The 15,463-nt window shown below is 38.2% G+C and overlaps 1 protein-coding gene across 4 annotated transcripts in view; it reads right to left on the bottom strand.

Moving 5' to 3' along the window:
- Nucleotides 1-14,039, bottom strand: part of LOC131221203 (exonuclease 1) — an 81,276-nt gene extending 67,237 nt beyond the window's left edge. For 3 of the 4 annotated variants that reach the window (XM_058216379.1, XM_058216378.1, XM_058216377.1), the window contains exons 1-2: nucleotides 13,834-14,039; nucleotides 10,609-10,728 (exon numbers count right to left, since the gene is read on the bottom strand). In XM_058216379.1, coding sequence (XP_058072362.1) covers nucleotides 10,609-10,728; nucleotides 13,834-13,994 — 281 coding nt within the window. In that variant the 5' untranslated portion in view covers nucleotides 13,995-14,039. The remainder of the gene's footprint in view (nucleotides 1-10,608; nucleotides 10,729-13,833) is intronic. The other variant, XM_058216380.1, reaches the window with a different exon arrangement.
- Nucleotides 14,040-15,463: the final 1,424 nt, after the last annotated feature.

A 15,463-nucleotide genomic window follows, 5' to 3' on the forward strand; every position in this document is an offset into this window, starting at 1 on the left:
TAGCAACTTGAGCGCTTACCAGACATTCATTTGGTCGCTTGAATTCAGTTGCGCTTTAATGACTATCTGTCGTGTGCAAGGCACGTGATGGCAATCCTCTAAAACTCGATCGCTTACATTCACCCTAACTTTTCGACCACTAACCTTATACACGTGTAATCCGCATAGAACCAACCGAAAACATGATCCGGTCGAATAGGGTACAAACAGCTAGTTGTCCTATATCACTTGGATTATGATGATGGTGATACACATCATGAGGAGTCACTTAATAAATATCACGTATCTCACAAGCTCCAACATTTGTTGAATGCTCTACTTTATATAATTTATTCTTATAAAATGACTCATTTACTTTTATAAAGCTCAAATCCCACATGAATTATTAATGTTATAAGTAGTTTATTTTTAAATTTTTTTTTATAATCATAAACTAACTTCTTCTTCATCCACGCCTTATCCCAATTAATTGGTGTCGGCTACATGAATCCTTTTCCGCCATTCCACTCTATCAAGGGCCATACAGTTAGTTAGACCATAGGTCATCAAGACTTTTCTTACTACCTCCACTCACGTGCAAGGTGTGCCAAAACGGTTACGTATCGGCCGATACGTAACGGTGACGGTAACAGTAAGGGCCGATACGCGTTTCGAGGTCGTATCGGCCGTTATCGTTTTTTGTGCCCGTATCGGCCGATACGGGCCCGTTACGGGTGTAACGGCCGTTACTGACCCATAACGGTAAAAAAATGGTAACTTTTTTTTTCATTTTAAGCTCTGTTTTTACTGTTTTTTTTTTTTACTTCTTGCTTCCAAACTGTTTCTCACTCCTTCTAATACTAATTTTGACCAACCTTGGCTAGGTATTTGAGAAAAAAACACATTATATTACGGATTTTGTTGAATCAAAGCTCGGTGGGCCATTTTTCAGAAATTCGTCAAAAATAGGTATTTATACTTTTTTTAATATATTTTCTGTTTTAATCATGCCATATGATGTGTTAATCATAGTAGAACATGTTAATGTGCATTTCACAGATTTAGGGTGCCATTTAATATTTTTTTAATATTTTTTTCTATTTACGCATGAATTTTGACCCTTTTTTTTAAAAATTCGAAAAATCAATTTTTAATAGTTGTTTTGCTGTTTTAATCATGCCATATGATGTGTTAATCATAGTAGAACATGTTACTGTGCATTTTACAAATTTGGGGTGCCATTTTATATTTTTTTTTATATTTTTTTCTATTTACGCATGAATTTTGACCCTTTTTTTTTAAATTCGAAAATTCAATTTTTAATGGTTGTTTTGTTGTTTTAATCACACCATATAATGTGTTAATCATAGTAGAACATGTTAATGTGCATTTTACAAATTTGGGGTGCCATTTTATATTTTTTTATATTTTTTTCTATTTACGCATGAATTTTGACCCTTTTTTTTTAATTTGAAAAATCAATTTTTAATGGTTGTATTGCTGTTTTAATCATGCCATATGATGTGTTAATCATAGTAGAACATGTTAATATGCATTTTACAGATTTGGGGTGCTATTTTATATTTTTTTATATTTTGTTTCTATTTACGCATGAATTTTGGCCTTTTTTTTTAAAATTCGAAAAATCAATTTTTAATGGTTGTTTTGCTGTTTTAATCATGTCATATGATGTGTTAATCATAGTAGAACATGTTAATGTGCATTTTACAGATTTGGGGTGCCATTTTATATTTTTTTTTTTATTTTTTTCTATTTACGCATGAATTTTGGTCTTTTTTTTTAAATTCGAAAAATCAATTTTTAATGGTTGTTTTGCTGTTTTAATCATGTCATATGATATGTTAATCATAGTAGAACATGTTAATGTGCATTTTACAGATTTGGGGTGCCATTTTATAATTTTTTTATATTTTTTTTCTATTTACGCATTAATTATAGCCCTTTTTTATAAAATTTGAAAAATAATTTTTTAATGATTGTTTTGCTGTTTTAATCATGCCATGTGATGTGTTAATTATAGTAGAACATGTTAATGTGCATTTTACAGATTTGAGGTGTCATTTTATATTTTTTTTATATTTTTTTCTATTTACGCATTAATTTTGGCCTTTTTTTTTTAATTCGAAAAATCATTTTTTAATAAATAGTTTGCTGATTTAATCATAGAATTTGATGTGTTAATTATAGTAGAATATGTTAATGTGCATTTTACAGATTTGTAGTGTCATTTTATAATTTTTTTCTATTTTCGAATTTGTGACTTTATGTTTTTATTTGTTTATATTGGACAGGTTTTGCCTTAGAGCTTCTTAGGGTTTAGTTAGAACATAAAACCATCTTTATTAACATATTCATACACTCATACTCATTTCTAATTATCTACTATCTACCTAAACCTAAAGAAATGTTTAGGTCTGGCCAACAACAAATGAGGATATTGGATGGCAACATTGTGAGAGGGTTGGTGGTACTAGGCACCAAATGAAGTGCAAGTATTATGATAGACTAGTGACTGGTGGAATTACCTATCTCAAACAACATTTGGCACATCGAAAGGGTCAAGTTGCGCCATGTAGTAGAGCACCGAAAGAGATAATGCTTTTAATGCAAGCTAGTCTGAATGAGTCGAAGGGTAAACATGCTGCTGTACAAAAGAAGAAAGATGATATTTTGGATGCAGCTCGACAGGAGGTGTTTGGTCCTGAATATATGAGCGTTTGTGATGAAGATATTATTGATTCTAACGAAGATTCAGATCGAGAATTTACTATAGCTAGGAGAGAGAGCTTGCGTCTAGCTCGTGAAGAGGAAGAACGTCGCCGCATATTTGGCACGCATGGGTCAGTGCGTGATACAAGGGGGGGGGGGGGCAGTGGGAGTGGGAGTGGGAGTGCAACTGCTTCTGCAGGTGGGGGGGGTAGGTTTGGTGGGTTACAACGTATGTTTGGGAGCCGATGACAGACATCTTCACGTGATGCCCCTATACGTTTGGATGAATAAGTAAATGAGCCTAGGAGACCCTCTATTAATCCAGTCCTGTTTAGGAAATAATCAACTAAACAAAAGAAGATAAAACAAATGCGGAGTAGAACTTTCGTTGAGAAATTAGGTAGAGCAGCAGCAAAGTTATTTATACATGCCAACATACCTCCTAACGCAGCCAATTCTCCATATTGGCAGGTGGTAATTGATGCAGCAGCAGAAGCAGGTGAAGGAATAAAAGCTCCCACGGCTAAGGGGATTAGAGGGAAATGGACAGATGCAGAGTATGCGGATGTGAAAGCATACGTGGCTACCTTTAAACCTGTATGGCAAGCCAGAGGATACACGATCATGTGTGATGGTTGGACTGGCCCAACCAGACGCAGCATGATCAACTTCATGGTGTACTGCCACTTAGAAACTATATACTACAAGTCAATTGATGCCTCAGAGGTAACAAAAAATTCTACTTATATTAATGGACTAATGGAAAAAGTTGTGGACGAGATTGGAGAGGAGAATATAGTGCAGATTGTGACAGATAATGAAGCAACATATAAGCTTGCAGGACATGTTGATGGATAAGAGAAAACATCTTTTTTGGTCACCATGTGCTGCTCATTGTATTGATCTTATATTGGAAGATATTGGGAAGAAGAAAAATGTTAAAGAAATGGTCGAAAGGGCAAGGGAAGTGACAACGTTTATTTACAACCATAATCAAGTAGTCGCAATAATGAGAAAGTTCACGAAATGACGAGAGTTGTTGAGGCAGTAGAGAAGGATTTGATGAGGATAATGTGAAGAAGAGATGAGAATATTGAGAGAGAAGGAGGAGGAGAGTTTGGGAGAGATGATGTGTTAGGCTTGCTTGCCCTAACACATAATATTTTATTATGATAAAGCATATAGTACACTACAGGGGAATAGGGAAGTGTGCACATGCACTTACACTAAAAGGACACACAATAAATACAATACACTAGCATTCTCTATACTCCTCCTCAAGTTGGAGCATAGATGTTGATCATGCCCAACTTGTCACGAACACGATGAAGAGCATCTCGACTCAAGGACTTTGTAAGAACATCAGCAAGTTGATCCCCAGATCAAACAAAAGGAGTGACAATTTCCTTAGAAGCGACTTTCTCCCGAATAAAGTGACAGTCAACCTCAATATGCTTGGTTCGCTCGTGGAAAACTGGGTTACGAGCAATATGGATGGCCGCTTGATTGTCACAGTGAAGAGGAATAGGACCCGAAGGAAAGATTGCGAAGCCACACAAGTTCACATGTCGCATGAGCCATAGCACGATATTCAGCTTCAGCCGAGGACCGGGCAACAACTGGCTGCTTTTTGCTCTTCCAGGTTATAAGATTGCCACCTAGGAAGGTACAGAAGCCGGATGTAGAGCGGCGATCAAAAGTACTACCTGCACAATCAGCATCGGAATAGCCAGAAAAATGAAGATGACCATGCAACTGAAAGTAGAGGCTAAGACCCGGGGCTGATTTTAAATACCGAAGTATGCGATAGACAGCCGTGAGATGAGAAGTACAGGGAGCTTGCATGAATTTGCTAACAACCCCCACAGCAAATGAGAGATCTGGGCGAGTAATAGTCAGGTAAATAAGCCGGCCTACAAGTCGTCGATACATCTCGGGATCAGTAAGGAGAGTACCATCATCTGGTCGAAGCTTCTGTGAAGTATCCATGGGAGTGGTAGCAGGCTTGCATCCTAACATGCCGGTCTTCATGAGAAGATCGAGTGCATATTTTCGTTGTGACAAAACCAATTTGGATGATGAGAGAGCAACTTCAATTCCGAGGAAGTAGCGAAGAGGACCAAGATCCTTGATTTCAAACTTGGTCTTCAAAAAATCTTTGACCTCCCTCATTCCAGCAGAATCACTACCGGACAAAACAATATCATCCACGTAGACAATGAGAACCATGATGCCCGTCGATCGACGACATATAAAGAGGAAATGATCAGCATGACTACGAACAAAGCCAAACTCCAAGAGAGCCTGACTAAATTTTTCGAACCATGCACGTGGAGATTGTTTGAGTCCATAAAGAGCCTTCTTCAACCGACATACAAGTACAGGGTTGTGAGAAGCAACAAAGCCAGGAGGTTGATGCATGTAAACTTCCTCTGTAAGATCCCCATGGAGAAATGCATTCTTAACATCAAGCTGAAACAAGGGCCATGATAAATTAACGGCCAAGGAGAGTACAACACGAATTGAATTAAGCTCAGCCACTGGAGAAAATGTCTCGAAGTAATCCACACCATGAGTCTGGGTGTAACCTTTAGCAACAAGACGGGCTTTATAGCGATCAATTGAGCCATCTGGAAGAAACTTGATTGTATAAACCCATCGACAGCCAACAGGCTTATGGCCTACAGGAAGTGGCACAAGATCCCAGGTATGATTCTTCTCAAGAGCAGACATTTCTTCCATCATCGCCTTTGTCCAATCAGGACTCTGAAGAGCATGTGAAAGAGATCTAGGAATAGTCTATGATGAAAGGGAAGCTGCAAACGACTGAAAAGACGGTGAAAGATGATCATATGAAACGAAATTACTAATGGGGTGTTGAGTACAAGATTGTGACCCTTTGCGCAAGGCAATGGGAAGATCTAAACTCGAGTTAGGAGAGTCACCTGAACCAACATCCAAAGTAAACGGAAGGGTAGATGACTGAGCTTATGAAGATTTATCTCGACGCTGATACACCCGCAGAGGCTTAGGCTCACCCATATCACCAATAGGATGCTGAATAGAGGGGAGGGGAGTTTTCCCATGATCACTAGTGGAAAGAGGATAAGAGTCATACTCCCCCTGACGCGCAAGAGGATCACAGAGGGATCGGCCTGGAGAGGAGAAAAAAGACAGATCCTCAAAGAAGGTGACATCGGCAGAGACATATTTCTTGCGAGTCAATGGGTCAAAGCATTTATAACCTTTCTGACTCCAAGTATACCCTATAAAGACACATTTAATCGCCCTGGGACTAAGTTTATCATTACTCCCATCCAAAATTTGAACAAAGCATGTACAACCAAAAACTTTAGGTGGTAGAGGAAATGGATTATCATGAGGATACAATATAGTAAATGAAGATTTATAAGACAGAATACGTGAGGGTATACGATTAATAAGAAAAGTAGCAGTTAAAAGAGCATCACCCCAAAAATGTTTGGGTAGATGCATACCAAGTAGAAGGGTGCGAGCAACTTCAAGAAGATGACGATTCTTTCGTTCTGCAATACCATTTTGTTGAGGAGTGCGAGCACATGACGTCCTAGATAAAATACCACGTTCCTGCAAGAAGGACAGAAAGGCAGTAGACATGTATTCTCCCCCATTATCAGAATGGAGGGATTTGATGGAACAATGAAATTGAGTGCACACTTCATGATAAAACACTTTAAACGCATCAAACACTTCACTTTTAGATTTCAAAAGATAAATCCAAGTCATGCGGGAATAATCATCAATAAAAGTAACAAAATATCTAAATCCAAAAGTCGAGGTAACCGGAGCTGGTCCCCAAACATCCGAGTCAACCAGAAGAAAAGGTTGAGATTTCCTCCCAGAAGAGCTAGGAGGAAACGTAGCACGATGATGTTTAGACAATTCACAAATATCACAGCATAATGGTTTAGTGACAGGTAAGGAGGGAAACAAAAGTCTCAATCTAGCAATGGATGGGTGGCCTAAGCGGCAATGCCACCAAGTCATGGACACTTGATCTAGAGAAAGGGTACTAGAAGCGGCAACAGGTGTATCATCGAGAAGATAAACGCCTCCTCGCTCATGCCCCCCACCAATCACTCTGTTCGTCTGTAGGTCCTGAAACAAACAATAAGAAGGAAAGAAGGTGATTGAACAATTGAGTGATTTAGTAAGAGAGCTAACAGACAATAAGTTTAATGGAAAACGAGGCACATGCAATACGAAGGACAAAGACAAGGAAGAAGAGAGAGGGATGGAACCAATCCCAGAGATGGGAGATTGGGTTCCATCTGCGACTGTGACATACTGAGTGGGAGAAGAAGAAGAATAAGAAGAAAAGAATTGCAACTTACCAGTCATATGGGAGGAAGCTCTAGAGTCGATGACCCAGGAGGTGGGAGAGGATGACGCAAGAAAGGCGGTACCTGACTGGGCCGAAGCTGTGTGAGAAGGCTCAGGAATATCCCGAATGTGAAGCCGCATAAGGGCATCATATGTCGCCCCGAGAAATAATAAGAGACTCCCCTGAAGTAGACTGCTCAGCTATCGGGGTGGAAGACTGATCGAAGCACCGGTTGGAACAGGCAATGCGGGCATCGTGGGGCGACCATGTAGTGCCTATAATCAATAGTGTGATTAGTTCCACTGATGTGAACAAATGCGGGAACCATCACGTCCTCGTCCACGTCCACCACGACCACGAAGACTACGCCCGCGATGGAATCTCTTCGCGGCCCTACACAACAACCACCAAAACGATATGCGCCCGGAGCTCTAAGGATGGTGCGAAGACCATAAGGAAGTATTTACCAACAAGATGTCCGAAGGCTCTGGTGACAAGAAGCTGAATGAGAAGGAAATAAGACATAGGAACTTGTATTTAAAATAGCTCCGACAACCAATCAAGTAATCCTTAATCAAGTTGAAGGGGAGTATCTTTTTTAATTATTATTCTTTAATATTCTTGACTTGAGGATGATAGGTCATAGACAGGAATCATAGTCACGTGCACAGGTATGTTCGAGAAATTCCTCAAAAATAATTGCAAACACCTAATGTAAGATATTTTTATATTATATTCATTCTAATATATCTATCATTGATAGTAGATAGTTAGAAAATTAAATATATGAATTTTGTAGTCAAGTTCAGGTTATCTGGTTCATAAATTCATCAGACAGTCCAATGCAACTTCTCACCAAAGAGTGGACTGTTACACCACCATAAACATGTTCCAATTTATAAATGAATGCATATTTGGAATGCTTGGAATATTCCGGATTTAATCCATATTTTTTCTTTTTTTTGGCAAAAAAAAAATTGTCCCGTTACAGGCCGTTACGCCCTCGTATCGCCATTACGCCCCCGTATCCGTATCGGTTTTGGAGGTCACCGTTACGCCAACTGATACCGATACGGGACACCTTGCTCACGTCCTTTTGGCCTTCCCATTGACATTTTAAAGACTTTAACTTGTACTAATTCACTCCTCCTAACCAATGCAGTTCTTAGTCTCCATTGCACATGACCAAACATGTAAGTCTACTTTCCCTCATCTTATTACCTATTGATGCCTCTCCTAAGTTCTCTCAAATGTATTCATAATCATAAAATAATTGTAAGTGCTATAAGGTATATAAAGCACACTCTTGTTTGTTAAATTTCGATGAGACAAAACAGCTTATGATGTGCTTCACATAATGTGAATCAAGATGGAAAGTTCAACAAGTAACTTCAAGTGATCAAGATGGAAAGTTCATGACATGACTTCAAGACATGGTTTTTACTAAGATCAAGACCTTCCTGAAGTTCAAGTCAAGAAGTAGATCAAGACGGAAAGTTCACCTTCAAGATAAACTCTACTTCAATTCTAATAAAAGATCAAGCTCCTTCTTCAAGCCCTATTGAAGATTCAACTAGAAGATCAAGCTCCAAAAAGTTCAAACTACTTCATGTCAGTCTTTTCAGGTATAATTGACCCTAGAAAGACCTTAGGGTTAGGTCCTTTCAAAACATAATCGTATATGGGTTTTTATACTTAATATAGACTAATTTTCGACTAGTCTAGGCTTAGGTTCTACTAGTCTAAGTTGTGGCTCGACCAGTCTAAGAAATTTTCGACTAGTCTAAGTTCAAAATGCAGAAAAGCGGATTTTTCTGTTGCTTCCTCGACCAGTCGAGCAAACTACTCAACCAGTCGAAGAGAGGCCTTCGACCAGTCGAGGGTAGCTCGACTCGAAGTCCAACGAGTCAGCAACTAAATTTTGGCACCCTCGACTAGTCAAAGCCCATGCTCGACCAGTCGAAAAACCGTTTTATCTGATCGCACTCAAAATTTGAAAATTTGTTGAACCTTTAGACGAGTCGAAGAGAACTTTAGACGAGTCGAAGCAACAACATTTCTAACTATAAATAGAGGCCTTCTCTCAATCCAAAATTAGCAATTAGAGCCAAAAAAAGCCTACATCTGGATAGAGAGAAGCCCCTATTATAGTGAAGCTATTGCCTGGCATTTTAATTAATATTTTTTTAATAGCTTTTTGTTTTAATTTCTAGATCTCATTTTTATGAATCTTACTTTATAAAGAGAGTTGATACTCTACCTTGAGATCTAGAGGAATTCAAACAAGTAGCTTCTAGTTTGAATCGATTTAAAATCTATCTAAAACCTAGAACCCTTGTTATGTGATTAAACATTGAACAATCTATTTCAAGAGAAGTGATTCTACAGGCTACATTAAGAGATACGTCTTCAAGGTGAAGATAAGTATAATCTATCTTCGTATTTTGGTTTCTTTGAGATAGTCAGAAAATCTCACTTGTTGGTTTGTCTGAGATAGCCAGAAAATCTGAAAAAGGGGGCTTTTTATTTGTGATAGCCCTTCTAAAATCACAATTGTATAAGGTTTTAAGGTGAACCTGTGAAAACCTTGTTTTTAGTGAAAGCCAATATCACGTGGGTTGTGATTATTGGGAGTGGAGTAGGTGTGGCTGTTTGAGAACAGTTGGTGTACACACTGAACCACTATAACTCCTGGTGTTGTGGTGTATGTTTATTTTTGTATCTGTGGAGAATGATTGTAATTTTATTTCTGCACTAGTGGTGAATGATTGTAATTTTATTTACTAGTGGTGAATGTTTGTAATAGATAACTTTATTATCTCTTGCTTGGTTTGAAGTCTTGATCCTTACAAACGTTCGTGAAATAAGGTTGTCATGCCTAAAACATTGTTTTTGGTGAAGGTTGTCCTACGAACTAAGTTTGAATCAAGTTTTTCAATAATAGTGCTATTGAGATTTCTGATTTATTCTAATTTATTTATTATTTCAGTATTTTAATTTTTATTTCCCCCCGCGGGCCCCCGGATTGTTAAGCGCCCTTTTCAATAACTTAATTAAGCAAAATAACTCAGACAAAGTTGTTGCATCAACCCAATTGAGTCAAATTTTAAAGGTAGAAATACCCAAATTGAAATCCCCAAGTTTTACAACCTTGCGTTATATATGAGAAGTCCAATGAGCGTCATAGAATACTTACCTTGAAAAGTGTAGTTGGTGCAAGCACTTGAGTTCAAACTGAATATAGTGAAGACAAACCAACATATGAATGACATGTAGAATACTTTTTAAAATGTATCTCAAAAGTATTTAAACCAACTAACATAAGATCCATATAAGATAACAATACATAAGAGAAACAATTGATTGATGCTTCATGAATTCAGAAGTCAAATAACAACAAGACGTACTCATAACACTTAGAGATGGAGATTTATGTTGTTATTTGTAATTCTTTTATGTGAAAAGGAGATAAGAAAGAAACACATCTACGACGTGGAAAATATCTCACAGATAATTAGATTCGAATGTTTTTATACCTTGAACGCTTGGTCTCTTCGTCACTCTTCATTGGTAGAAGCCCTCCATCAAAGACAAGAATAGGTTTGACACCATGATGCCGCAACAAATTTACTCTATGCATACAGTAATCAATGTGCCTAGAAGTCCATGATTAATTAAAGAGTTTAAAATCACATGATTGTATCCCTAAAAGTTAGCTAGATTGCGGTTTTTAACAACTCAAACATAAATAGTAAAGACAAACGAATGCAAATCCTATGATCTCAATCCCCATAAGTGTGATAGAAATTGCATAGAACAAACCAAAATAACCACAACCCTTCTCGAATTAACTAGAGGAGTTCAAGGGAAGCAAAAGAGAAGGAAGCTACAATTAATATGTACCTGAACTCATTAAAATAAGTATTTAAACATCCCAAGTAATCATACTCCTGAAAATCCAAGCCATCCAGTTCCTTTTAATCTTAGAACTAAGCTTGAGTGCAGGAAAATAAGTTTTATTCTTTGTATTATGAGTTCAAAGTCTTTCACTGTTGTTGGCATGGACCCCTATCTCCTATGCATTGGGATTCGCTAATGTTGCATAATTGATTGTACAAAAAGATATCTGCTCTTCTTATTTCTCTTATTTCAATAAGTCAATCTATTACTTCAATTTTGGATAACTAATATTTAAATAGCAAGTTCCAACTCAAAAGTCAATCTTCATGAATAGAAGGAACATGTTTAAATTGATTCAAAGGATAAGGTCCTCATAACCCATCAAGAGCAGGCAAATGATCATTCTTAACATTCGTGTCTTCCGCATGCAGAGTCAATACATCATCTTTTCATACATTGCAGCTTCTTATAAAATGTTTGGTGGAGGTTTTTCAACCAACTCACAGTGGATTGAGTGATGCCGGATTCAATTAGGACCTTTTATAGGTCCTGGAAATTTTGACTGTAGCAGAAAAGGGGAAAACAAAGATTGATTTCATGGTGTCTAGCCAAGCTCAGTAGGCTTTGGTCCATATGGTTTGAAAGGGAAGAAAAAAAAAAAGATAGTCCACAACAAATCAAGTGTTCCATTGAAGATTTCTTTGGAAAGCAAAATGAAAAGCTATGGAATGGGCCAAATCCACTCGTGCCCTTGGTAGATGGTCATAGGATTTGAATAAGGGTAGCTGGGGAGAAGAGTCCTTGTTGATTGATTAGGTGATACTTTAACATCTAATTAATATTTAAATGAAGGAAAAAAAAAAAAAAAAACTTACTGTCAAAAAACCACTTGCTCTAAAAGCTCGAGCCGTTAGAGGATGGCATATGTATATCGACGGACTTTAACACTCCCCCGCACATGCTAGGTGGAGCTCTGCACGGGAACATACTAGGCAAGGGTGGAGGGACACTCACAACTCACACCATAAACGTCCCCCTGTGGGAAAATATACTAGGGAGGCATATTTGTTGCTCCCGAGATTCGAACACAAGGCCTTCCGCTCTGATAGCGTGTCAAACAACCACTTGTTGTAAAAGCTCAAGCCATTAGAGGATGGCATATCAGGAAAAAAAAAAAAAAGGTGTTAAATGGTCCAAAAACATTAGAAAAATGCCTATTGACTAGAGATAATGACTTTCTAATAAATCTGAGTTTTTGTTCTGCAACAAGGCCCACTATTTGGGCAGTTTGAATATGAGGAACAGCCCTATGTTTGTAGAGTCTCATATATTTATCCTAGCTTGGCACACTGAGCCACATCAAAACCCTTCTTGATGAATTAGCTCTTCCAGAGAGAACAGTCCTATGCCTGCAATTCTTTAAATGGTGGAGCTCATCCACTGTAAAGATGTGTGAGCCAGTTGAAAATGTCCACCTCATAGGGTTCGTTGTGGAGTAGACTAGCATGGTTTTGAAATCCCGCTGATCAAATCATCCAAACTATCAGAGTAGTGGCTATCAAATGGGTGATTGAAATAAAATCGTCACGGTCAAAATTCAGCTGATGGAATCAGATGGTTAAGATTTTATATTGGATCTGATTTCTGTGGGTTGTGCTGCATACACAGTGGGTTCCATGACTTGGATGGCCTGGATAGTGTACCTTATACAACACATGTGGGGTGGATAAGTTGGTGAGCTGTCTCAGAAGATATGAATTCATCAAAACAGACTGTCTGTTTATTTCTAAGACTTGTATGATCTACCCTGTATTCACGGACACAGCCATGCCACTAATTTGTGAAATAAAAAGAGGTAAAAGAATGCACCTCATTTTGGTAGATTTACAAAACTATGCCCCCTATTTATGCTTTTAGTGGCTGCTTGGAGTGAAGAATTTGGGGCAGGGATTAGTGAAATCCATGGATTTCAAATCTCCCCTTTTGTTTTCTGTTGAGGATTTGTCAAATTCATGGATTTCCCAGACCACCATAAACCCATGGTTTTGGAGCAAATCCAACCCCACCCCCAAAAAAAAAAAAAAAAAAAAAAAAGAAGTAAAGACATTGCAAATTCGCAAGATGAGAGACTAGCTGAAAAGCAATAAAAGCTATTCCATTGCCATAAATGTTCCCAAATCCAAGGATTTGTAGCTTGATTTCCAAACAGTGGATTTTGGGATTTGCCAAATCCAAATCCATGAATTTGAAAAGTTCATGGATTCATCAAATCCATTCCCTCATTCCCTGACTCCAACCAGGGCCACGTCACCACCACATGAATAACAAGAATACTACAAATCTACCCCTAATGAACCAGCTTCATTAGAAAGTTGAAAATGGAAAACAATCAATGAACGAGGCCGATACGATTCCAGGCTGTCAAACTCATGGGCCATGTTGCAGATGAAGCATAGCTCGAAATCTCACTGACCAAACAATCACAACCACGTGATTTCTGCCCATTTTATTTCAATGGCTGTGCATTTTCATTCTAGCCAACAATCCATTCATCGCCCACCAAATGGAGTTTAGCATTGTCCAAAAATTGCGTTCTGGGGTTTCTTTTTATGGGTATCCCCAGCAGGGCCCATGATTCGTACGGCCTAGATTCAGTCAAATGAATCCCAAATGTATGATGGATTGTTTGCCAGAAAACAGTATTCTCTATTCCTTCTTGAGAATTTTTGCATATCCAAGAAAAGGAAAGGGCTTACCTGTAACTAACAGAAGCAAGCAGGTAGGAAAGGAAATCCGACCATTGGCGAAAAGAAAATAAAATAGGGAATGTAGAAGAAAAATATAAGGATTTGTGAGAATACCTAGAGGTGGGAAAGCCCATGCAGAGGTCCTTGCTGCAACATAGAGCACCTTTGTGGAGCCATGAATAGGTATCTACGGCGACGGAGCAGCCATGGAGGTCTTTGATGTGGAATGGAACCATGATCGACTTCATTAGAGGGAGGAGGCCCTGAATCCCCATTCTCTCTCTCTCTCTCTCTCTCTCTCTCTCTCTCTCTCTCTACATTCCCCTTTCTTCTTCAAGTAAGCCTGGAAAGAAAGAAAAAAAAATGGCGCGCTGGAACACACCATAAATGAGAAAGAAAAAAAATGGCGCGCAGGAACACACCGTAAATGAGAAACAGAAAAACTTTGATACTCCGGTGGTGTGATGAATGATAGGCCGGCACTCAAAAATTGTGTATGTAGCGTTCAAGTAATTCCTTTAACTGTACAAATTAGGGGTATCAGTTTAGATATATCATAGACCAAAAAACTTGATTTTCTTTATTTCATGGCTACATGATGGGTGGACATTTATTGGACGGTTAAAAATGAAACATATCTAATAGGGCTGTTTCTATCAATAAGTGTCCACCAGCCAGAGGTTAAGATTTTTCAACCAATCTTATTTTGGGACTGACTCGGCGACAGTGTGATCCACAGTCTAGACCGTTCTAGTGTAGGCATTGTATGGCAAGCGCATAATTTCTAAGCCCATGTGTCTGCGAGTATACTCCAATGGAATGGGAGAAATTGACCACCGTAAACACCACCTTTTACCCAGTGTCTTTTCAAACCATAAAAACATAAAAAATTAAAAAAAATCTGTTGAAGTTCAAAAACATAAAAAATAAAAAATAAAATTCTATTTTTCATTCTCCAAAAATAAGATTGTTTGAGCCGCCTTGAGGCTTAGCAAAGCGAATTTGTTTTATCCATAAAGAACTTGTTCGCGTAAAAATGGCCACCACAATCCATCAACAAATTCCAAAGTTGTTTAACGACAACTATGAAAATTGGTGCATCCAAATGAAGGTTCTGTTCGGGTCACGAGATCTATGGGAGATCGTCATCAACGGGTACAGAGAGCTCACTATGACGCAAGAAGCCACCCACTATACTGAACAAAATACCACCCTCAAAAATCAAAGGAAGAAGGACAAAAAGGCAATGTTTTTTATCTATCAAGGGTTGGATGAATTCACCTTTGAAAGGATCGTTGAAGCGACATCAACCAAGCAAGCATAGGAGACACTAAGTATCATCTTCAAAGGTGTGGATCGTGTAAAGAAAATCCAGTTACAGATATTAAGAGCCAAGTTCGAGGCCACTCACGTGAAGGAAGGCGAGAGTATCTTAGATTATTTTTCATGACTACTCATTATTGCTAATAACTTAAAAAGAAATTGTGAAAAGATCAAAGACATTTGTGTGATTGTGGCCATTGAAGAATCAAAAGATTTAGAAAAAATCTCCATTGAAGAGTTGATAGGATCGTTACAAGTTTATGAGCAATGAATGCAAAAGAACACCAAATCTATGATGCTAGAACAAACATTGGAGTCAAGATTGACTCTAAATGAACAAAAGACCAGTTATGGTCATGAAAGCTCCCATTTTCGAGGTGGCCGCACCAATAGTGATCGTACAAGAGAAAGAGGGTGTGGA

Source organism: Magnolia sinica, chromosome 12, assembly GCF_029962835.1.
Source record: "Magnolia sinica isolate HGM2019 chromosome 12, MsV1, whole genome shotgun sequence".
Lineage (NCBI taxonomy): Eukaryota > Viridiplantae > Streptophyta > Magnoliopsida > Magnoliales > Magnoliaceae > Magnolia > Magnolia sinica.